The sequence below is a fragment of the Macaca mulatta genome, chromosome 1, assembly GCF_049350105.2.
Source record: "Macaca mulatta isolate MMU2019108-1 chromosome 1, T2T-MMU8v2.0, whole genome shotgun sequence".
Taxonomy (NCBI): Eukaryota; Metazoa; Chordata; class Mammalia; order Primates; family Cercopithecidae; genus Macaca; species Macaca mulatta.
Genome location: NC_133406.1, coordinates 154,520,839 through 154,546,764, shown reverse-complemented (window position 1 = coordinate 154,546,764; position 25,926 = coordinate 154,520,839). Strand labels below are relative to the sequence as shown.

Sequence of the window (25,926 nt, the reverse complement as noted above, 5' to 3'; positions counted from 1 at the left end):
CCTTGTAGTATAGTTTGAAGTCAGGTAGCGTGATGCCTCCAGCTTTGTTCTTTTGACTTAGGATTGTCTTGGAGATGCGGGCTCTTTTTTGGTTCCATATGAACTTTAAAGCAGTTTTTTCCAATTCTGTGAAGAAACTCATTGGTAGCTTAATGGGATTGGCATTGAATCTATAAATTACCTTGGGCAGTATGGCCATTTTCACGATATTGATTCTTCCTATCCATGAGCATGGTATGTTCTTCCATTTGTTTGTGTCCTCTTTTATTTCACTGAGCAGTGGTTTGTAGTTCTCCTTGAAGAGGTCCTTTACATCCCTTGTAAGTTGGATTCCTAGGTATTTGATTCTCTTTGAAGCAATTGTGAATGGAAGTTCATTCCTGATTTGGCTCTCTGTTTGTCTGTTACTGGTGTATAAGAATGCTTGTGATTTTTGCACATTAATTTTGTATCCTGAGACTTTGCTGAAGTTGCTTATCAGATTAAGGAGATTTTGGGCTGAGACAATGGGGATTTCTAAATATACAATCATGTCTTCTGCAAACAGGGACAATTTGACTTCTTCTTTTCCTAACTGAATACCCTTGATTTCTTTCTCTTGCCTGATTGCCCTAGCCAGAACTTCCAACACTATGTTGAATAGGAGTGGTGAGAGAGGGCATCCCTGTCTTGTGCCAGTTTTCAAAGGGAATTTTTCCAGTTTTTGCCCATTCAGTATGATATTGGCTGTGGGTTTGTCATAAATAGCTCTTATTATTTTGAGGTACGTTCCATCAATACTGAATTTATTGAGCGTTTTTAGCATGAAGGGCTGTTGAATTTTGTCAAAAGCCTTTTCTGCATCAATTGAGATAATCATGTGGTTCTTGTCTTTGGTTCTGTTTATATGCTGGATTATGTTTATTGATTTGCGAATGTTGAACCAGCCTTGCATCCCAGGGATGAAGCCCACTTGATCATGGTGGATAAGCTTTTTGATGTGTTGCTGAATCCGGTTTGCCAGTATTTTATTGAGGATTTTTGCATCGATGTTCATCAGGGATATTGGTCTAAAATTCTCTTTTTTTGTTGTGTCTCTGCCAGGCTTTGGTATCAGGATGATGTTGGCCTCATAAAATGAGTTAGGGAGGATTCCCTCTTTTTCTATTGATTGGAATAGTTTCAGAAGGAATGGTACCAACTCCTCCTTGTACCTCTGGTAGAATTCAGCTGTGAATCCATCTGGTCCTGGACTTTTTCTGGTTGGTAGGCTATTAATTGTTGCCTCAATTTCAGAGCCTGCTATTGGTCTATTCAGGGATTCAACTTCTTCCTGGTTTAGTCTTGGAAGAGTGTAAGTGTCCAGGAAATTATCCATTTCTTCTAGATTTTCCAGTTTATTTGCGTAGAGGTGTTTATAGTATTCTCTGATGGTAGTTTGTATTTCTGTGGGGTCGGTGGTGATATCCCCTTTATCATTTTTAATTGCGTCGATTTGATTCTTCTCTCTTTTCTTCTTTATTAGTCTGGCTAGTGGGCTGTCAATTTTGTTGATCTTTTCAAAAAACCAACTCCTGGATTCATTGATTTTTTGGAGGGTTTTTTGTGTCTCTATCTCCTTCAGTTCTGCTCTGATCTTAGTTATTTCTAGCCTTCTGCTAGCTTTCGAATGTGTTTGCTCTTGCTTCTCTAGTTCTTTTAATTGCGATGTTAGAGTGTCAATTTTAGATCTTTCCTGCTTTCTCTTGTGGGCATTTAGTGCTATAAATTTCCCTCTACACACTGCTTTAAATGTGTCCCACAGATTCTGGTATGTTGTATCTTTGTTCTCATTGGTTTCAAAGAACATCTTTATTTCTGCCTTCATTTCATTATGTACCCAGTAGTCATTCAGGAGCAGGTTGTTCAGTTTCCATGTAGTTGAGCGGTTTTGATTGAGTTTCTTAGTCCTGAGTTCTAGTTTGATTGCACTGTGGTCTGAGAGACAGTTTGTTATAATTTCTGTTCTTGTACATTTGCTGAGGAGTGCTTTACTTCCAATTATGTGGTCAATTTTGGAGTAAGTATGATGTGGTGCTGAGAAGAATGTATATTCTGTTGATTTGGGGTGGAGAGTTCTATAGATGTCTATTAGGTCTGCTTGCTGCAGAGATGAGTTCAATTCCTGGATATCCTTGTTAACTTTCTGTCTCGTTGATCTGTCTAATGTTGACAGTGGAGTGCTGAAGTCTCCCATTATTATTGTATGGGAGTCTAAGTCTCTTTGTAAGTCTCTAAGGACTTGCTTTATGAATTTGGGTGCTCCTGTATTGGGTGCATATATATTTAGGATAGTTAGCTCTTCCTGTTGAATTGATCCCTTTACCATTATGTAATGGCCTTCTTTGTCTCTTTTGATCTTTGATGGTTTAAAGTCTGTTTTATCAGAGACTAGTATTGCAACCCCTGCTTTTTTTTGTTCTCCATTTGCTTGGTAAATCTTCCTCCATCCCTTTATTTTGAGCCTATGTATGTCTCTGCGTGTGAGATGGGTCTCCTGAATACAGCAGACTGATGGGTCTTGACTCTTTATCCAGTTTGCCAGTCTGTGTCTTTTAATTGGAGCATTTAGTCCATTTACATTTAAGGTTAATATTGTTATGTGTGAACTTGATCCTGCCATTATGATATTAACTGGTTATTTTGCTCGTTAGTTGATGCAGTTTCTTCCTAGCCTCAATGGTCTTTACATTTTGGCATGTTTTTGCAATGGCTGGTACCGGTTTTTCCTTTCCATGTTTAGTGCTTCCTTCAGGGTCTCTTGTAAGGCAGGCCTAGTGGTGACAAAATCTCTAAGCATTTGCTTATCTGTAAAGGATTTTATTTCTCCTTCACTTATGAAACTTAGTTTGGCTGGATATGAAATTCTGGGTTTAAAATTCTTTTCTTTAAGAATGTTGAATATTGGCCCCCACTCTCTTCTGGCTTGGAGAGTTTCTGCTGAGAGATCTGCTGTTAGTCTGATGGGCTTCCCTTTGTGGGTAACCCGACCTTTCTCTCTGGCTGCCCTTAAGATTTTTTCCTTCATTTCAACTTTGGTGAATCTGGCAATTATGTGTCTTGGAGTTGCTCTTCTCGAGGAGTATCTTTGTGGCGTTCTCTGTATTTCCTGGATTTGAATGTTGGCCTGCCCTACTAGGTTGGGGAAGTTCTCCTGGATGATATCCTGAAGAGTGTTTTCCAACTTGGTTCCATTTTCCCCCTCACTTTCAGGCACCCCAATCAGACGTAGATTTGGTCTTTTTACATAATCCCATACTTCTTGCAGGCTTTGTTCATTTCTTTTTCTTCTTTTTTCTTTTGGTTTCTCTTCTCGCTTCATTTCATTCATTTGATCCTCAATCGCAGATACTCTTTCTTCCAGTTGATCGAGTCGGTTACTGAAGCTTGTGCATTTGTCACGTATTTCTCATGTCATGGTTTTCATCTCTTTCATTTCGTTTAGGACCTTCTCTGCATTAATTACTCTAGCCATCAATTCTTCCACTTTTTTTTCAAGATTTTTAGTTTCTTTGCGCTGGGTACGTAATTCCTCCTTTAGCTCTGAGAAATTTGATGGACTGAAGCCTTCTTCTCTCATCTCGTCAAAGTCATTCTCCGTCCAGCTTTGATCCGTTGCTGGCGATGAGCTGCGCTCCTTTGCCGGGGGAGATGCGCTCTTATTTTTTGAATTTCCAGCTTTTCTGCCCTGCTTTTTCCCCATCTTTGTGGTTTTATCTGCCTCTGGTCTTTGATGATGGTGATGTACTGATGGGGTTTTGGTGTAGGTGTCCTTCCTGTTTGATAGTTTTCCTTCTAACAGTCAGGACCCTCAGCTGTAGGTCTGTTGGAGATTGCTTGAGGTCCACTCCAGACCCTGTTTGCCTGGGTATCAGCAGCAAAGGCTGCAGAAGATAGAATATTTCTGAACAGCGAGTGTACCTGTCTGATTCTTGCTTTGGAAGCTTCCTCTCAGGGGTGTACTCCTCCCCATGAGGTGTGGGGTGTCAGACTGCCCCTAGTGGGGGATGTCTCCCAGTTAGGCTACTCAAGGGTCAGGGACCCACTTGAGCAGGGAGTCTGTCCCTTCTCAGATCTCAACCTCCGTGTTGGGAGAGCCACTGCTCTCTTCAAAGCTGTCAGACAGAGTCGTTTGCGTCTGCAGAGGTGTCTGCTGCGTTTGTTTAGTTTACTGTGCCCTGTCCCCAGAGGTGGAGTCTACAGAGACAGGCAGGTTTCCTTGAGCTGCTGTGAGCTCCACCCAGTTCGAGCTTCCCAACAGCTTTGTTTACCTACTTAAGCCTCAGGAATGGCGGGCGCCCCTCCCCCAGCCTCGCTGCTGCCTTGCCGGTAGATCACAGACTGCTGCGCTAGCAATGACGGAGGCTCCGTGGGTGTGGGACCCTCCCGGCCAGGTGTGGGATATGATCTCCTGGTGTGCCTGTTTGCTTAAAGCGCAGTATTGGGGTGGGAGTTACCCGATTTTCCAGGTGTTGTGTGTCTCAGTTCCCCTGGCTAGGAAAAGGGACTCCCTTCCCCCTTGCACTTCCCAGGTGAGGCAATGCCTCGCCCTGCTTCAGCTCTCGCTGGTCAGGCTGCAGCAGCTGACCAGCACCGATCGTCCGGCACTCCCCAGTGAGATGAACCCAGTACCTCAGTTGAAAATGCAGAAATCACCGGTCTTCTGTGTCGCTCGCGCTGGGAGTTGGAGACTGGAGCTGCTCCTATTCGGCCATCTTGCCTTATTATTATTATTACACTTTATGTTCTAGAGTACATGTGCACAAGGTGCAGGTTTGTTACTTATGTATATATGTGCCATGTTGAAGTGCTGCACCCATTAACTCGTCATTTACATTAGGTATATCTCCTAACGCTATCCCTCCCCCCTCCCCCCACCCCAAAACAGGCCACAGTGTGTGATGTTCCCCTCCCTGTGTCCAAGTGATGTCATTGTTCAATTCCCACCTATAAGTGAGAACGTGCGGCATTTGGTTTTCTGTTCTTGCAATAGTTTGCTGAGAACGATGGTTTCCAGCTGCATCCATGTCCCTACAAAGGACATGAACTCGTGCTTTTTTGTGGCTGCATAGTATTCCATGCTGTATATGTGCCACATTTTCTTAATCCAGTCTGTCATTGATGGACATTTGGGTTGGTTCCAAGTCTTTGTTATTGTGAATAGTGCCATAATAAACATACATGTGCATGTGTCTTTATAGCAGCATGACTTATAATCCTTTGGGTATATACCCAGTAATGGGATGGCCGGGTCAAATGGTATTTCTACTTGTAGATCCTTGAGGAATCGTCACACTGTCTTCCACAATGACTGAACTAGTTTACAGTCCCACCAAAAGTGTAAAAGTGTTCCTATTTCTCCACATTCTCTCCAGCACCTGTTGTTTCCTGACTTTTTAATGATCGCCATTCCAACTGGTGTGAGATAGTATCTCATTGTAGTTTTGACTTGCATTTCTCTGATGGCTAGTGATGATGAGCAGTTTTTCACGTGTCTGTTGGCTGTATAAATATCTCCTTTTGAGAAGTGTCTGTTCATTTCCTTTGCCCACTTTTTGAGGGTTTTTTTTTTTTCTTGTAAATTTGTTTGAGTTCTTTGTAGGTTCTGGATATTAGCCCTTTGTCAGATGAGTAGATTGCAAAAATTTTCTCCCATTCTGTAGGATGCTTGTTCACTCTGAAGGTAGTTTATTTTGGTGTGCAAAAGCTCTTTAGTTTAATTAGATCCCATTTGTCTATTTTGGCTTTTGTTGCCATTGCTTTTGGTGTTTTAGACATGAAGTCCTTGTCCATGCTTATGTCCTGAATGGTATTGCCTAGGTTTTCTTCTAGGGTTTTTATGGTTTTAGGTCTAACATTTAAGTCTCTAATCCATCTTGAATTAATTTTTGTATAAGGAGTAAGGAAGGGATCTAGTTTCAGCTTTCTACTTATGGCTAGCCAGTTTTCCCAGCACCATTTATTAAATAGGGAATCCTTTCCCCGTTTCTTGTTTTTGTCAGGTTTGTCAAAGATCAGATGGTTGTAGATGTGTGGTATTATTTCTGAGGGCTCTGTTCTGTTCCATTGGTCTATATCTCTGCTTTGGTACCAGTACCATGCTGTTTTGGTTACTGTAGCCTTGTAGTACAGTTTGAAGTCAGGTAGTGTGATGCCTCCAGCTTTGTTCTTTTGACTTAGGATTGTCTTGGCAATGCGGGCTCTTTTTTGGTTCCATATGAACTTTAAAGTAGTTTTTTCCAATTCTGTGAAGAAACTCATTGGTAGCTTAATGGGATTGGCATTGAATCTATAAATTACCTTGGGCAGTATGGCCATTTTCACAATATTGATTCTTCCTATCCATGGGCATGGAATATTCTTCCATTTGTTTGTTTCCTCTTTTATTTCATTGAGCAGTGGTTTGTAGTTCTCCTTGAAGAGGTCCTTCACATCCCTTGTAAGTTGGATTCCTAGGTATTTGATTCTCTTTGAAGCAATTGTGAATGGGAGTTCATTCATGATTTCATTCATGATTTGGCTCTCTGTCTGTTATTGATGTATAAGAATGCTTGTGATTTTTGCACATTGATTTTGTATCCTGAGACTTTGCTGAAGTTGCTTATCAGCTTAAGGAGATTTTGGGCTGAGACGATGGAGTTTTCTAAATATACAATCATGTCATCTGCAAACAGGGACAATTTGACTTCTTCTTTTCCTAATTAAATACCCTTTATTTCTTTCTCTTGCCTGATTGCCCTGGCCAGAACTTCCAACACTATGTTGAATAGCAGTGGTGAGACGGGGCACCCCTGTCTTTTGCCAGTTTTTATGGGGAATGATTCCTGTTTTTGCCCATTCAGTATGATATTGGCTGTGGGTTTGTCATAAATAGCTCATTATTTTGAGATATATTCCATCAATACCGAATTTATTGAGTTTTTAGCATGAAGGGCTGTTGAATTTTGTCAAAGGCCTTTTCTTCATCTATTGAGATAATCATGTGGTTTTTATCTTTGATTCTGTTTATATGCTGGATTACATTTATTGATTTGCATATGTTGAACCAGCCTTGCATCCCAGGGATGAAGCCCACTTCGCAATTAAAATGCAAAATTATTTCAGCTGTTTCTCAAAGTTAACACAACTTTTGCCTCTTTTTTTTTCTTTCTGGAAACAAATAGAATAGAAAGCAAGAACTGACTAGAATATACATTTTCCAACCTTTAAAATTGGTTTTAGACTGTTCTAAAAAGTATATGACCCTTAGAGATAATATATATACCACCACAACTAGTTTATGGAGCAGTTTTGTGAGTGAACTGGTCAGTAATGACTCATGGCCAATTTTCCACTTGTGAAGTATCAGGTTTCCTCTGTTGGAATCCACGTTTCTGCCAAAGCAGTATCCTACAAATTTTTTTCTCCCCCGGGACTAATCCCACTCACCCTTCTCATCTTTTTCTCTCGTAAATGCTCAAATGCTTTTCAGTACATGTTGATTTGCAGGAAACTGATATTACATGTGTTACAGATACATATATCACTTTGCTTGCCATGTCTAGTAATTAGTAATCTTGAAAAGTTGTGCTTCAGGGACTGAACAGAGTATACTGTCTAACTTAACATGAATGAAAGGGAAAATTGGCTTTGTTTCTTCATTTATAGCTTTCCTTCAGGTACCATCCATCACATTTCTTCCTGGATCTCCCTTTAAGGCTTCCTGAGTCTCTGTGCTGATTCTTTAATAGCAGTATCCATCATCATAGTCAGTTTCTAATATCTTACCCTTTTCACTGTTATAGTCACACTATATTTTCAATATAGTAACACTATAAGAGATATGACTTTATTTTTTTCTATGATATAATGATATATTATTTTCTGATGAGAGAGAAGCAGTTACATGATCAAAAACTAAATAGTTCCAAAACTATTTTGACTTTTAAATATTGTGTATGTGTACTATGGACAATGATATATGTACTATTCTAATTCGGACTGTTATTGAAATTTATTTGCATTTCCTCAGGAAAAGGTCAGGGAACAATCAGCTATGGATTGGGCTTTAGTGAACTGGTAAGCTCCTGAAATTGTACAAAAAAGTCAAGTCTGTGTGTGTGTGTGTGTGTGTGTGTGTGTATGGATATGGATATTTTCTGGGAAAGGATTCAAAATATTTATGAGATTCTCAAAGAGGTCTGTGAACTGCAGAAGTTTAAGAGCTACTAGTCTGAAACATATGGGGCAAAAGCAAAAAATGAATAACAGTGAAATAATATCTGGTATAGTTTTTTAAATAAAAAGGTCTACAGCTAATCAATTAAAAGGTTGTCCTGCACTAAACAGAGTAAAAAATCACTGCGAAGAAAAATTGAAAAAGTGGGGGCAAATAATCTCTCAATGGTGTTCTCTAATATGTGTCTTTTTCACACATGATATAAGTAGTATAAAGGAAGTACCTACTTGTTCACCTCGAAGTCCTGGGAGTCCAGGATGCCCTTTGAGACCCTGCAAAAGAATAAGCAAAGACACTCTATGAAAAGTAAACTCATATGCGCCAAATAACGAAACATAGGTTGCAAGTTGCCTTATATCCCAACTTTTGGTTTCCTCTTCAATACAAATTTAATTGTTACTAATTTATTTCTTATTAAACTTAATCTTTTTTATTTAATAAGAATTACTTTTTTATTAAATAACAAATTCTTTTAATAATGTAATCTTGCATGCTTTTTTTCTTTCTTTCTTTTTTTTTTTTTTTTTTTCTGAGACAGAGTCTCGCTCTGTCACCCAGGCTGGAGGGCAGTGGCGCGATCTCGGCTCACTGCAAGCTCTGCCTCCCGGGTTCACGCCATTGTCCTGCCTCAGCCTCCTGAGTAGCTGGGACTACGGGCGCCTGTCACCACACCCGGCTAATTTTTGTGTTTTTTAGTAGAGACAGGGTTTCACCGTGTTAGCCAGAATAGTCTCGATCTCCTGACCTCGTGATTCGCCCACCTCGGCCTCCCAAAATGCTGGGATTACAGGCATGAGCCACCGTGCCCGGCCTTCTTGCATGTTATTTGAATGACTTGTTACTATCAACTAAAATGGTAGCATAGTACTGAATAGAGAGTAAAGCACAGTATCTTTTATAAAAGGTTCATATCTAGCAATGGATATGTTAAGTTTGCTGAAGCTTTTAAAAATTTAGTTTTAGTTGAATAATGCTAAGACAAATGGTCTCAGACATAATCTGTTTGTAATTATTGAAAAACTGGATCATATCCAGGCAGTTCCTCTAACCCAAATCATTGTCATAACACCCCAAGAATGACCTAACTCAAAGAATCATGAGGCTACTCACAGGTTCATCAAAAGGGGTTCTATAAAGTTGTCTAGGGAATTAGTAATAAAGAATATTTTCCAAATAATAGAAGCAAAAGAAAATCTTACTCTCTATAAGTTAACACCCAAAGCTATAAAATAGACAATATCTTTCTTCAAGAAAGATATAGGGACAAAATAAAGGAAACTAAAAGAAAGGACAGGAAGAATGAAATAAAGAAAGATTTTGGAGCTTATTTGTACAGTTCTACATAAAAATCAGTGATTTGATCTACTGTTTACCACAGGATTTTGGTGCATACAAAAGAAATTCCTTTTCTTAAGGACTTAAAATATAACTCAAAAGCCTGAAATAAATCATAGTTTACGAATATCAAAAATTTCCAATTAATATACTGCAAACTAAAGACAAATTTCCTGGGTTTCAGAATATAGCCCAATGCAGTGAAAGAATTATTCAGTATTAATCACTGAGGGTTTATCAGAAGAGATGAGTTTGGATTAATGGATGAGAGAAGGGAATGACACTTTGGTTAAAAAACATCATTTAGAAGAGGTGCCTATTTGAAAACTAAAGGAATGATTTCAACAGCTTTTGTGATGTTAAACTTAAAACAGTTTAACTGTTTTTACATTTTTAAAGAGAGTTCAAGATTAGGCTAATTACATAATATAATACATATCGTGCTCAGTTGTCTAAATGTTTAAACAAAATTCCACAAGTAAAATATCTACAAAGCTTAGTTTTTTCACTTTTTACAACAGGAGATAAGAAACATCCTCAGTGCTAGACAGTGGTGGTGGCTCCCTGGGATGAGGCAGCAGCTCTAGGAGAGTGTGAGCTGGAAGTTTCCTGGAGGATGACAAATAAAGAGCCAGGGTAGGAGGCTCATAGGTTACAGAGACTCTCTGCCATGAGCCTATTTCCTTTTCCTATTTTTTAAAAAAGTATGTGTTTATTTATTTACTTATTTTAAATTCTGTGAACCCTTGAATCTAGCTGTCTAGCTACAAGCTTGATTTTCTTTGGCCAACACCTGTTTTTCAGATCAGAGTTAGTTTCCTCACTAGCCTATAATGAAACAAAATGCAATGGTGGCACAATTTTATTTTAGCTTATTTTCCCCAAATCACTCCATAATAGTGAACTATGTGTATATGTTAATCATGGTATCTTCTGTATGTACACTTCTCTTTAAAGGGGTTCTTCTTCATTCAGAGACCCTGACAAGGTGGCAGCACCGTGCAGTCATGATCTGTTTTTTATGAACTCACTCCTTCTCCACCTCAGCCACAGGACTTGACACTTAATCTAAGGGAGGACAATATAAGTCAGGCCAGTAGCTTACAAAATGACTTGGAATAAAGATTTATTTAAATAAATTCATTCATTCATTCATCCATGTCAATAAAGTTTTATTTAAATAAAAACAAGCTGGGCCAGGCAAATGGCATTCCTGTAGTCCAGTTACTTAAGACGCTGAGGTGGGAGGGTTGCTTGAGCCCAGGAGCTCAAGTCCAGTGCGGGCAACATAGCACCCTCTTAAAAAAAAAAAAAAAAAAAAAAGGACAAGCTGGGCCAATAAAAATCTCTTTTTTAAAAAAATAAAGTTTATTAAAACAACAATAGAAAAATGCAAGTACTTAACAGTGGGGGTAGGAGGGAGCTAGACAGATTCACAAAGAAAGGCTAAGAGGAAGAGTAGGGTCGCTGAGATGCTCCAAGAAAGCCAAAGTATACATAAAAATTAGAAATAGAAATTATGTTAAGACAGTTGTCCCAGGACAAGATAACACAAAAAAGCAGATGCAGAGAAAGTAGATAAGTACTGGTAGAAAAGTACAATAAAAGATTCACAAACTAATGCTGCTAAGATACAGCTGCTTTGAATCAGTGTGTATGTCAGACCAAGTCATATTACAGTACCTGGCTTTAGATTCCATGGGATCCCTGTTTCCTTATTGCTGCAGAGAGGATTGAAATAATCACTGTTTCTTGAAATATCCTAAATCCCCTTTCTAAGCAATCCGAAGAGCCTAAGTAAAGCAATTTTTGTTTGTTTTACTGATAATAACAATGAACAGATCAAGCCATCTTGATCTTGATCCAATTTTACCATAAACTAGTCATATTGTTAACATCAATGTCTTAATTTGTAAAGTGACAGCTTTCAATTACATTTTTGCTAAATTTTTTTATTGATTAACTACTTTGACTACTGTAATCTATAAGAAAGTCATTACTTTTTTCAATGTAGCTGTCACTGAGTAAAAAACAAAGCAGATATAAGAGTTACTTCAGGAAGGCCAGGCGCAGTGGCTCATGCCTGTAACCCCAGCACTCTGGGAGGCAGAGGCAGGCGGATCATTGGAGGTCAGTAGTTCGAGACTAGCCTGGCCAACATGGCGAAACCCGTCTCTATTAAAAACACAAAAAAATTAGCCAAGTGTGGTGGCGTGTGCCTGTAATCCCAGCTACTTGGGAGGCTGAGACAGGAGAATTGCTTGAACCCGGGAGGCAGAGGTTGCAGTGAGCTGAGATCGCTCCACTGCACTCCAGTCTGGGTGACACAGCAAGACTCCATCTAAAAAAAAAAAAAAAAAGAGTTATTTCAGATTTGGAGACATAGGGAGAATTCATGTAAGGTCAGTGTACATATCAGAGAAAAATCCAGATTCAGGCACCCGTGGGGCACTTCCTTAAATGCTCTAAAACAAAGATGGGACTCTGGAGTGGGCAAAATGGAAGAGAGTGGGTTAGGTAGGAAGCTATTATGACAGTCTAGGTCAAAGATAATGATAAGTTAGCCTAGGTTGGTAGAGTTAAAGATGATACCTAAGCACTTGAAAAAGCTTAAGCTTAATTTAAGCTCTTCATTTTACTCACTGTAGTGTTCCCATTGTCTGGTACATAGATGTTGCTTATTAATTAACTGGTGGAGAGACATGGATGGAAGAATGAATGAATGAATGAATGAATGAATGAATGAAAAGACTTGGATTAATTTAAGAATCACTTGGGTAGAAAATAGATTCTAAGTATTTAATATGGTAACTCTATTATCTGAATGTTGAAATGAAAGGTAATAAACAGAATAAAGACTTCCTTTCTGTTATTTTAAAATATGTATTTGTAATATACTGAAGTTATCTCCACTATTATGTACTTTCATTTATTCTCATATGCCTTATTTGTTTTCTACTTAAACACTAGTCTCTAAAGTTTTTAAAAGCAAAGGGGATACATTCCTTGGAAAACTGCCTACATTCAAGCTTTGGCATAGCTCCACTCTAGGGATTTTATTTTTAAAAACTAGTTTATATTATGGTCTTTTGAAAATATTTTTTGAGTCATTATTTTCTATATTCATACAGGAAGAATAACAAAAATGTTTCCATAACTAGCATATGATTTTTCTCTGATTAGCATTCTGAAAACTGAATACATTCCTTAAGGAATGCCAATAGGAAAATTTACAAATTGTTTCAATACAGATTTAAAACACATTACAATAAATTACAGAAGTGTCTTAATTTTTGTTGTAATATAAAATCAGTTTACAAAGGAGTGCAGAGCAAGATGGCAAAATAGAAGCCTATGCTATTCGTCCCCTCCGCATCGCTGGAACATCAAATTTTAACAACTATCCACACACAGAAAAACATAGTTACAAGAAGCAAAAATCAGATGAGCAATAGCAATCACTGTACCTGGTTTTAACTTAATATTGTGGAAAGAGACACTGAGGAGGACAAGCGATACAGTCTTGAATAGTGAATGCCACCCCTCCCCGATCTCCGTGCAGTGTGGAAATAGAATCTGTGCACTCCAGGAAGGGAAAGCTCAGTGACTGGGAGACTTTACATTGAACTCAGTACTTCCTTGTCACAGCAGGAGCATTTGGACCAGCCCTAACCAGAAGGGAATCGCACATCCTCAAGGAACAAGAGTTTCTTGGCAAGCCTTACTTACCACCATGGGCTGAAGTGCTCTGGGGTCCTAGGCAAACTTCAAAGGCTGTCTAGGACACAATGACTGCAATTCCTAGGCTATGCCTAGTGCTAGGCTGGGCTTACAGCCAGTGAACTAGGGAGGAATGTGAACTAGGGAGACAACAGCTGGCATGGCTAAGGGAGCGTGAGCACCATCCCTTCCCCAAGCCCAGGCAGCGCAGCTCATAACAAGGAAGGTGACTCTTTCCTTCTGCATCAAGAGAGAAGAGTGAAGAGTAAAGAGGACTTTGTTTTGCATCTTGGATACCAACTCAGCCACAGTGCAACAGTGCACCAAGCAGAGACGTGAGACCCCCATTTGAGGCCCTAGCTCCTGAATAACATTTCTAGACACACCCTGGGTCAAAAGGGAACCTGCTGCTTTGAAGGGAAGGATCCAGTACTGGCAGAATTCATCACCTGTAGACCAAAGAGCCCTTGGGCCCTGAAAAACCAACAACAATATCCAGTGAGTATGCTGTGGGCCTTGGGCTCTGAGACATGCTGGCCTTCAGGAGTGGCCCAGTACATTCCCAGCTGTGGTGGCTACAGTGAAAGACTCCTTCTGTTTGAGAAAAGCAAAGGGAAAAAGAGACAGGATTTTGTCTTGCACCCTATGTACCAGCTTAGCCACAGTAGGGTAAGGCAATTAGCAGGCTCTTGGGGTCCTTGAGTGCAGGACTAGGATCTTAGACAGATTTCTGGACCTGGCCTACTGTGCTGAAGGATGAGTCACAGGCCGGGCAGCATTTAACACAAGCTGATGGAAGACAGCCCTTGGCCTTTAAGTAAACATTGGTGAAAGCCTAGCAGAAACCCCCATGGACTAGTGTTGGTGGCCACAGGGAAGGGCTCATTTGCCTATGGAAATTACTGGGAAGAGTGGGAAGGACTCTATTATGGTTTGAATGCCAGTTTAGCCACAGTAGAGCAGAAGAGGAGGTAAGTTGCTAATGTCTTTGACTTCAATCCCTGGCTTCCACACAGCATCCTTGGACACACCCTGGGCCTGGGGGAAACTCATCACTCCAAAGGGAAGGGCCTTGGGTGAGGCCCAGTAGCTCATGTCTGACCCAGCACAGTTCCAGTGGTGACAGCCACAGGGGTGCCTGTATCACCACACCCCCAGTTCCAGATGGCCCAGCAAAGAAAGAGAAAGAGACTCCATTTGTTTGGAAGAAATTAAGGGAAAAGAATAAGAGTCTCTGCTTGGTAATCCAGAGAATTCTTTCAGATCTTATGTAAGACCACCAAGGCGTACGGTACCTCTACAAAAACCACAGTGTTATTGGGCTTGGGGCCCAAATCCCTTCAAATACTTGGAAAGGCTTCCCAAGGACAGGCACAAACAAGCCCAGACTGTGAAGACTACGACAAATATCTAACTCTTCAATGCCCAAACACCAGTGAACATCTACAAGTAACAACACCACCACAAAAACATGATCTCACCAAATGAGCACGGGGCCAGTCCTTGAGAAACAGGGAAATATGACCTTTCAAATGGAGAATTCAAAATAGGTGTTTTGAGGAAACCCAAATAAATTCAAGATAACACAAAAAAGGAATTCAGAATTCTGTCAGAAAAATTTCACAGATTGAAATAATTAAAAAGGCTCAAGCAGAAATTCTAGAGCTGAGAAATACAACTGATATGCTGAAGAATGTATCAGAGTCCTTTGATAGCAAAACTGATCAAGCGGAAGAAAGAATTAGTGAGCTTGAAGACAGGCTGTTTGACAATATACAGTCAGAGGAGACAAAAGAAGAAAGAATAAAAAACAATGAAGCACACCTACAAGATGGAAAACAGCCTTAAAAGGGAAAATCTAAGAGTTATTGGCCTTAAAGAGGAAGCAGAGAAAGAGAAAGGGTTAGAAAGTTTATTGAAAGGGATAATATCAGAGAACTCCCCAAACCTACAGAAAGATATCAAGATTCACATACAAGAAGGTTATAGAACACCAAGCAGATTTAACCTAAAAAGACTACCTCGAGGTATTTAATAATCAAACCCTCAAACGTCAAAGATTAAAAAATGATCGTAAAAGTGGTGAAAGAAAAGAAACAAATAACATACCATGGAGCTCCAATACATCTGGCAGCAGACTTCTCAGTGGAAACCATACAGGCCAGGAGAGAGAGGCATGACATATTTAAAGTGCTGAAGGAAAAAACAACTTTTACCCTAGAATGGTATATCCAGCAAAAATATGCTTTAAGCATGAAGGAGAAATAGACTTTCCTAGACAAACAAAAGCTAATGGATTCCATCAACACCAGACCTGTCCTATAAGAAATGTCAAATGGAGTCATTCAATCAGAAAAAAAAGAATGTTACTGAGCAAGAAGAAACCATCTGAATACAAAACTCACTGGTAATAGTACGTACACAGAAAAACACAGGCTAATATAACACTGTAATGGTGGTGTGTCAACTTCTCTTGAATTAAGTGGAAAGATTAAATTAAAAACCAATAAAGAATAATAACTACAACTTTACAAGACATAGTATAAAAACACAAAAAAAGACAAAAAGTTTAAAAATGGGAGGATGAAGTTGAGACAGAGTTTTTATCAGTTTTCTCTTTACATGTTTGTTGGTTTATGCAATCAGTGTTAAGTTGTCATCAGTTTAAAATAGTGGGTTATAAGATAGTATTTGCAAGCCTCATGGTAACCTCAAACCAAAAAAACATACAACAGATCCATAACAAATAAAAAGTAAGAAATCAAAGCATACTACTAGATAAAAATCACCTTCACTAAATGAAAACCTGGAATGGGAGGAAAGAAGGAAGAGAAGACCACAAAACAACCAGAAAACAAATAACAAAATGGCAGTAATAAGTCTCTACTTATCAGTAATAACACTGAATGTAAATGGACTAACTTCTCCAATCAAAAGACATAGAGTGGCTGAATGAATGAAAAAACAAATCTCAATGATCTTTGCCTGTAAGAAACACACTTCACCTATATACACACAGACTGAAAATAAATGGATAAAAAAAGATACTCCGTGCCAATGGAAACCAAAAAAGAGCAAGATACTTATATCAGACAAAACAGATTTCCAAACAAAAACTATGAGAAAAAGAAGGTCATTATATTGTATTAAAGGGGTCAATTCAGTGAGAGGATACAATGATTGTAAATATATATGCATTAAAGCACCCATATAAATAAAGTAATCATTACTGGAGCTAAAGAGAGAGATAGACCGTACCACAATAATTGCTGGAGACTTCAATACCGCCACTTTCAGCACTGGACAGACTGCCCTGACAGAAAATCAACAAAGAAACATCAGACATAATCTGCACTACAGAACAAGTGGACCTAATAGATACCTGCAGAACATTTCACCCAATGGCTGCAGAATAGACATTTTTCTCCTCAGCACACGGATCATTCTCAAGGAGAGGTCATATGTCAGGTCACACAACAAGTCTTAAGACATTCAAAGAAACTGAAATAATATTAACCATCTTCTCTGACCACAATGGAATAAAATAACAAAGGAATTTTGGAAACGACACAAACACGTGAAAATTAAACAGTATGCTCTTGAATTGACCAGTGAGTCAATGAAGAAATTAAAAACGAATTTGGAAAATTCCTTGAAATAAATGATAATGAAAACACAACATATCAAAATCTATGGGATACAGTGAAAGCAGTACTAAGAGAAAAATTTATAGCTATAAGTGCCTACATCAAAAAAGAAGAAAAATTTCAAATAAGTAACGTAATGATGTGTCTTAATAAACTAGGAAAGCAACAGCAAACTGAACCCCAAATTAGTAGAAGAAAAGGAATAATAAAGATCAGAGTGGACATAAATTTGAAATTCATTTCAATACAATATAAAAGATCATTGAAACAAAAACTTGGTTTTCCGAAAAGATAAACAAAATTGACAAATCTGACTATGAGCAACTATGTGCCAATAAATTGGAAAATCTAGAAAAAATAAATAAATTCCTAGACACGTACAACCTACCAAGATTGAACCACAAACCAAGATTGACAACTTGAACAGACCAATAACAAGTAATGAAATTGAAGCCTTAATAAAAAGTCTCCCAGAAAAGAAAAGCCCAGGACCCCAAGGCTTCACTGCTGAATGCTGCCAAACATTTGAAGGAGAAATCATATCAATCCTACTCAAACTGCTCCAAAAAACAGAGGACCAGGGAATACTTCCAAACTCATTCCATAAGGCCAGTATTACCCAGATCTCAAAACCAGACAAAGACACATCAAAAAAAGAAAACGGTAGATGACCTAGGCAAGATGGCCGAATAACAGCTCTGGTCTGCAACTCCCAGTGAGATCAATGCAGAAGGCGGGTGATTTCTGCATTTCCAACTGAGGTACCCAGCTCATCTCATTGGGACTGGTTAGACAGTGGGTGCAGCCCACGGAGGGCAAGCAGAAGCAGGGTGGGGTGTTGCCTCACCTGGGAAGTGCAAGCGGTCAGGGAACTCCCTTCCCTAGCCAAGGGAAGTCATGAGGGACTGTGCCTTGTGGGACATAGCTATCCAGCCAAGATACTACAGTTTTCCCACAGTCTTCGAAACCCACAGACCAGGAGATTCCCTCAGGTGCCTACACCACCAAGGCCCTGGGTTTCAAGCACAAAACTGGGCAGCCATTTGGGGAGACAAGCTAGCTGCAGGAATTTTTTTCATACCCCATGGTGCCTGAACACCAGTGAGACAGAACTGTTCACTCCCCTGGAAAGGAGGCTGAAGCCAGGGAGCCAAGTGGTCTAGTTCAGTGGATTCCACCCCCACAGAGCCCATCAAGCTAAGATCCATTGACTTGAAATTCTTGCTGCCAGCACAGTAGTCTGATATTGACCTGGGACGCTCGAGCTTGGTGGGGAGAGGGGCATCCACCATTACTGAGGCTTGAGTAGGTGGTTTTCTTTCACAGTATAAACAAAGCCACTGGGAAGTTCAAAATGGGTCAAAGTTGCTGTAGCCAGACTGCCTCTCTAGATTCCTCCTCTCTGGGCAGGGCATCTCTGAAAGAAAGGCAGCAGCCCCAGCCAGGGGCTTACAGATAAAACTCTCACCTCCCTGGGTCAGAGCACCCGGGGGAAGGGGTGGCTGTGGGAGCAGCTTCAGCAGACTTAAACATTCCTGCCTGCCGGCTTGGAAGAGAGCAGTGGATCTCCCAGCACAGCACTTGAGCTCTGCTAAGGAACAGACTGCCTCCTCAAGTGGGTCCCTGACCCCTGTGCCTCCTGATTGGGAGACACCTCCCAGCAGGGGTCAACAGACACCTCATACGGGAGAGCTCTGGCTAGAACTAGTAGGTGCTCCTATGGGACAAAGCTTCCAGAGGAAGGAGCAGGCAGCAATCTTTACTGTTCTGCAGCCTTCGCTGGTGATACTCAGGCAAACAGGATCTGGAGTGGACCTCCAGCAAACTCCAGCAGACCTGCAGCAGATGGGCCTGACTGTTAGAAGGAAAACTAACAAACAGAAAGAAATAGCATCAACATCAACAAAATGGACGTCCACACAAAAACTCCATCTGAAGGTCACCAACATAAAAGACCAAAGGTAGATAAATCTATGAAGATGAGGGAAAAACCAGTGCAAAATCCTGAAAATTCCAAAAAGTAGAATGCCTCTTCTCCAAAGGATCACAACTCCTCATCAGCAAGGGAACAAAACTGGATGGAGCATGAGTTTGACAAATTGACAGAAGTAGGCTTCAGAGGGTGGGTAATAACAAACTTCTCTGAGCTAAAGGATCATGTGCTAACCCAATGCAAGGAAGCTAAGAACCTTGAAAAAAGGTCAGAGGAATGCTAACTGGAATAACCAGTTTACAGAAGAACATAAATGACTTGATGGAGCTGAAAAACACAGCACAAGAACTTGGTGAAGCGTACACAATATCAAGAACCGAATCGATCAAATGGAAGAAAGGATATCAGAGATTGAAGATCAATTTAATGAAATAAACCATGAACACAAGATTAGAGGAAACGAAATGAAAAGGAAAGAACAAAGCCTCCAAGAAATATGCGACTATGTGAAAAGACCAAACCTATGTTTGATTGGTGTACCCGAAAGTGACAGAGGATGCAACCAAGTTCGGAAACACTCTTCAGGATATTATGAAGAACTTCCCCAACCTAGCAAGGCAGGCTAACATTCAAATTCAGGAAATACAGAGAACACCACAATGATACTCCTCGAGAAGAGCAACCCCAAGACACATAATCATCAGATTCACCAAGGCTGAAATAAAGAAAAAAATGTTAAGGGCAGCCAGAGAGAAAGGTCGGGTTACTCACAAAGGGAACCCCATCAGACTAATAACAGATCTCTCTGTGGAAACCCTACAAGCCAGGAGAAAGTGGGGACTAATATTCAACATTCTTAAAGAAAAGAGTTTTCAACCCAGAATTTCATATCCAGCCAAACTAAGTTTCATAAGCAAAGGAGAAATAAAATATTTTACAGACAAGAAAATGGCGAGAGATTTTGTCACCACCAGGCCTGCCTTACAAGGAGGAAGCACTAAATAGGAAAGGAAAAATCAGTACCAGCCACTGCAAAAACACACCAAATTGTAAAGACCATCGACCCCATAAAGAAACTATATCAATTAATGGGCCAAATAACCAGCTAGCATCGTAAGAACAGGATCAATTTCACACATCACAATATTAACCTTAAATATAAATTGGCTAAATGCTCCAATTAAAAGACACAGAAGAGCAAATTGGATAAACAGTCAAGACCCATCAGTGTGCTGTATTCAGGAGACCAATTTAATGTGCAAAGACACACTTAGGCTCAAAATAAAGGGATAGAGGAATATTTACCTAGCAAATGGAAAGCATAAAAAGGAGGGGTTGCAATCCTAGTCTCTGATAAAACAAACTTTAAACCAACAAAGATCAAAAAAGACAAAGAAGGGCATTACATAATGGTAAAGGGATCAATGCAACAAAAGAGTTAACTCTTCTAAATATATATGCACCCAATACAGGAGCACCTGGATTCATAAAGCAAGTTCTTAGAGACCTACAAAGAGACTTAGACTCCCACACAATAATAGTGGGAGACTTTAACACCCCAATGTCAATATTAGAGAGATTAACGAGACAGAAAATTAACAAGGATATTCAGGACTTGAACTCAGCTCTGGACCAAGTGGACCTAATAGACATCTACAGAACCCTCCACCCCAAATCAACAGAATACACATTCTTCTCAGCATCACATTGCACTTATTCTAAAATTGACCACATAATTGGAAGTAAAACACTCCTCAGCAAATGCAAAAGAACAGAAATATTAACAAACAGTCTCTCAGACCACAGTGAAATCAAATTAAAACTCAGGATTAAGAAACTCACTCAAAACCACACAACTACATGGAAAATGAAAAACCTGCTCCTCAATAACTACTGGGTAAATAACGAAATTAAGGCAGAAATAAATAAGTTCTTTGAAACCAATGAGAACAAAGACACAATGTACTAGAATCTCTGGGACACAGCTAAAGCAGTATTTAGAGGGAAATTTATACCACTAAATGCTATAGGGAAATATCTAAAATCAACACCCTAACATCACAATTAAAAGAACTAGAGAAGCAAGAACAAATTCAAAAGCTAGCAGAAGACAAGAAATAACTAAATCAGAGTAGAACTGAAAGAGATAGAGACACAAAAAACCCTTCAAAATATCCGTGAATCCAGGAGCTGATGCTTTGGAAAGATTAACTAAATAGACAGACCGCTAGCCAGACTAATAAAGAAGAAAAGAGAGAATAATCAAATAGACACAATAAAGGGGATATCACCACTGATCCCACAGAAATACAAACTACCATCTGAGAATACTATAAACACCTCTACGCAAATAAGCTAGAAAATCTAGAAGAAATAGATAAATTCCTGGACACATACACCCTCCCAAGACTAAACCAGGAAAATGTCAAATCCCTGAATAGACCCATACTGAGTTCTGAAATTGAGGCAGTAATTAATAGCCTGCCAACTAAAAAAAAAGCCCAGGACCAAATGGATTCACAGCTGAATTCTAACAGAGGTAAACAGAGGAGCTGGTACTATTCCTTCTGAAACTATTCCAAACAATAGAAAAAGAGGGACTCCTCACTAACTCATTTTATGAGAACAGCATCATCCTTATATCAAAATCTGACAGAGACACAAGAATAAAAGAAAATTTCAGGCCAATATCCCTGATGAATATCGATGCAAAAATACTCAATAAAATACTGGCAAACTGAATCCAGCAGGACATCAAAAAGCTTATCCACTACGATCAAGTCAGCTTCATCCCTGGAATGCAAGACTGGTTCAACATACACAAATCAATCAATGTAATCCATCACATAAACAGAACCAATGAAAGAAACCACACAATTATCTCAATAGATGCAGAAAAGGCCTTCAACAAAATTCAACAGCCCTTCATGCTAAAAACTCTCAGTAAACTAGGTATTGATGGAACGTGTCTCAAAATAATAAGAGCTATTTATGACAAACCTACAGCCAATATCATACTGAATGGGTAAAAGCTGGAAGCATTCCCTTTGAAAACCAGCACAAGACAAGGATGCCCTCTCTCACCACTCCTATCCAACATAGTATTGGAAGTCCTGGCCAGGGAAATCAGCAAGAGAAAGAAATAAAGTGTATTCAAATAGGAAGAGAGGAAGTCAAATTGTTCTGTTTGCAGATGACATGATTGTGTATTTAGAAAACCCCATTGTCTCAGCCCAAAATCTCAATCTAATAAGCAACTTCAGCAAAGTCTCAGGGTACAAAATCAATGTGCAAAAATCACAAATATTCCTACACATCAATAACAGACAAACAGAGAACCAAATCATGAGTCAACTTCCATTCACGATTGCTACAAAGAGAATAAAATACCTAGGAATCCAACTTACAAGGGATGTTAAGGACGTCTTCAAGGAGAACTACAAACCACTGCTCAAGCAAATAAGAGAAGACACAAATAAATGGAAGAATATTCCATGCTCATGGATAGGAATAATCAATATCATGAAAATGGCCATACTGCCCAAAGTAATTTATAGATTCAATGCTATCCCCATCAAGCTACCATTGACCTTCTTTAGAGAACTAGAAAAAACTACTTTAAATTTCATATGGAACCAAAAAAGAGCCAGTATGTCCTAGGCAATCCTAAGCAAAAAGAACAAAGCTGGAGGCATCACACTACCTGACTTCAAACTATACTACAAGGCTACAGTAACCAAAACAGCATAGTACTGGTATCAAAACAAAGAGATAGACAATGGAACATAATAGAGTCCTCAGAAATAACACCATACATCTACAACCATCGGATCCTTGACAAACCTGACAAAAACAAGAAATGGGGAAAGGATTCCCTATTTAATAAATGGTGTTGGTAAAACTGGCTACCCACATGCAGAAAACTGAAACTGGACTCCTTTCTTACACCTTATACAAAAAATAACTCAAGATGGATTACAGACTTAAATTTAAGACCTAAAACCATAAAAACCCTAGAAGAAAACCTAGGCAATACCATTCAGGAAATAGACATGGGCAAAGACTTCATGACTAAAACACCAAAAGCAATGACCACAAAAGCCAAAATTGACAAATGGATATAATTAAACTAAAGAGCTCTGCACAGCAAAAGAAATTATCATCAGAGTGGACAGGCAACCTATAGGACAGGAAAAAAGTGTTGCCATCTACCCATCTGACAAAGGGCTAATATCCAGAATCTACAAGGAACTTAAACAAATTTACAAGAAAAAAACAGACAACCCCATCAAAATGTGGGCAAACGACATGAACAAAGACTTCTCAAAAGAAGACACTTATGTGGCCAACACACATATGAAAAAAAAAAACTCATATGTTCATTAGAGAAATGCAAATCCAAACAACAAAGAGATACCATCTCATGCCAGTTAGAATGACGATCATTAAAAAGTCAGGAAACAACAGATGCTGGAGAGGATGTGGAGAAATAGGAAAGCTTTTACACTGTTGGTGGGAGTGTAAATTAGTTCAATCATTGTGAAAGACAGTGTGGCAATTTCTCAAGGATCTAGAACCAGAAATACCATTTGACCCGGCAATCTCATTACTGGGTATATACCCAAAAGATTATAAATCATTCTACTATAAAGACACATGCACACATATGTTTATTGCAGCACTATCCACAATAGCAAAGACTTGGAACCAACCCAAATGCCCATCAATGATAGATCAGATAAAGAAAATGTGGCACATATACACCATGGAATAGTATGCAGCCATAAAAAAGGATGAGTTCATGTCCTTTGCAGGCACATGGATGAAGTTGGAAACCATCATTCTCAGCAAACTAACACAGGAACAGAAAACCAAACACTGCAAGTTCTCACTCATAAGTGGGAGTTGAACAATGAGACCACATGGACACAGGGAGGGGAACATCACACACCGGGGTCTGTGGGGGGGTGGGGGGCTAGGGGAGGCATAGTATTAGGATAAATACCTAATGTAGATTACAGGTTGATATGTGCAGCAAACCACTATGGCACATGTATACCTATGTAACAAACATGCACATTCTGCAAATGTATCCCAGAACTTAAAGTATAATAAAAAATAAATAAATAAGTAAAACTGCAGGCCAATATCTCTGATAAATATTGATACAAAAATCCTCAACAAAATACTAGTAAACTGAATTCAAGAATACATTAAAAAGATGATTCATTATGACCAAGTGGGATTTATCTCAGGGATGTAAGGATGATTCAACACACACAAATCAATCACTGTGATATATCATATCAACAGAATGAAGGTCAAAAACCATATTATCATTTCAATTAATGCTGAAAAGGCATTTGATAAAGTTCAACACCCCTTCTTGATTAAAAAAACCTCAAAAACTGGATATAAAATGAATATACCTCTTCATAATGAAAGCCATATATGATAGATCCACAGCTAATATCATTCTGAATGGGGGAATACTGAAAGCTTTTCCTATTATATCTGGAATACGACAAGGATGCCCACTTTCACCACTGTTATTCAACATAGTACTGAAAATCTTAACTAGAGCAATCAGACAACAGAAAAAAAAAAAATAAAGGATCCTAATTGGAAAGGAAGAAGCTAAATTATCCTTGTTTGCAGATGACATGACGTTACAGCTGGTAAAACCTAAAGATTCCACCAAAAAAACAAAACCTATTAGAACTGGTAAAAAAAAATTCAGTAAAGTTGTAGGATACAAAATCAACATACAAAAATCAGTAGCATTTCAATATGCCAACAGTGAACAATTGGAAAAAGAAATAAAAAAGCAATCCCATTTACAATAGCCACACATAAAATAAACTAGGAATTAACCAAATAAGTAAAATATCTCTATAATGAAAACTATAAAACACTGATGAAAGAAATTGAAGAGGAAACCAAAAAATGGAAAGATATTCCATGTTCATGGATTGGAAGAATCAATATTGTTAAGATGTCCATACTGCCCAAAGCAATCTACAGATTCTATATGATCTGTATCAAAATATCAGTAATATTCTTCACAGAAATAGAAAAAAGCAATCCTAAAATTTATGTGGAACCATAAAAGACAGAGAATAGCCAAAGCTATCCTGAGCAAAGAAAACAAAGCTATCCTGAGCAAAGAGAACATTACCTGATTTCAAATTATACTGCAGAGTTACAGTAACCGAAACAGCATGGTACCAGCATAAAAACACAGACCAAGAGAACAGAATAGAGAACCCAGAAATAAATCCACACACCTACAGTGAACTCATTTTTGACAAAGTTGCCAGGAACATACATTGAGGAAAAGACACTCTTCAATAAATGGTGCTGGGGAAACTGGATATCCATATGTAGGATAATGAAACTTGATCCCTATCTCTTGCCTTGTACAAAAATCAATTCAAAATAGATTAAAGACTTAAATCTAAGACCTCAAACTATGAAACTACTACAAGAAAATATTGGGGAACCTCTCCAGGACATTGGTCTGGGCAAAGATATCTTAAGTAATACCCCACAAGCACAGCCAGCCAAAGCAAAAATGGACAAATGGGATTGTATCAAGTTAAAAAGTTTCTTCACAGCAAAGAAAACAATCAACAAAGTGAAAAAACAACCCAGAAAATAGGAGAAAATATTTGCAAACTACCTATCTCACAAGAGATGAATAACTAGAATACACAAGGTGCTCAAACAACTCTATAGGAAAAAAAATCAAATAATCCAATTAAAAATGGGCAAAAGATTTGAATAGATATTTTTCAAAATGAGACAAGAAAATGGTAAACAGGCATATAAAAACGTGCTCAACATTACTGATCATCAAAGAAATGCAAATCCAAACTACAATCTTACCCCAGTTAAAATGGCTTATATCCAAAAGAATGCTGACGAGGACATGGAAAAAGGAGAACATTCATATACAATTCACTGGAAGGTAAATTAGTACAACCACTATGGAGAACAGTTTGGAAGTTCCTCAAAAAACCAAAAATAAAACTACCACTGGATTTAGCAATCCC

The 25,926-nt window shown here is 38.8% G+C and overlaps 1 protein-coding gene across 4 annotated transcripts in view; it reads right to left on the bottom strand.

Annotated features, from left to right (window-relative positions):
• The window catches only part of COL24A1 (collagen type XXIV alpha 1 chain), a 398,071-nt gene that overhangs the window by 305,565 nt on the left and 66,580 nt on the right, over positions 1-25,926 (bottom strand). For all 4 annotated transcript variants that reach the window (XM_077987934.1, XM_001109249.5, XM_015144267.3 and 1 more), the window contains one exon: positions 8,464-8,508. In XM_077987934.1, coding sequence (XP_077844060.1) covers positions 8,464-8,508 — 45 coding nt within the window. The remainder of the gene's footprint in view (positions 1-8,463; positions 8,509-25,926) is intronic.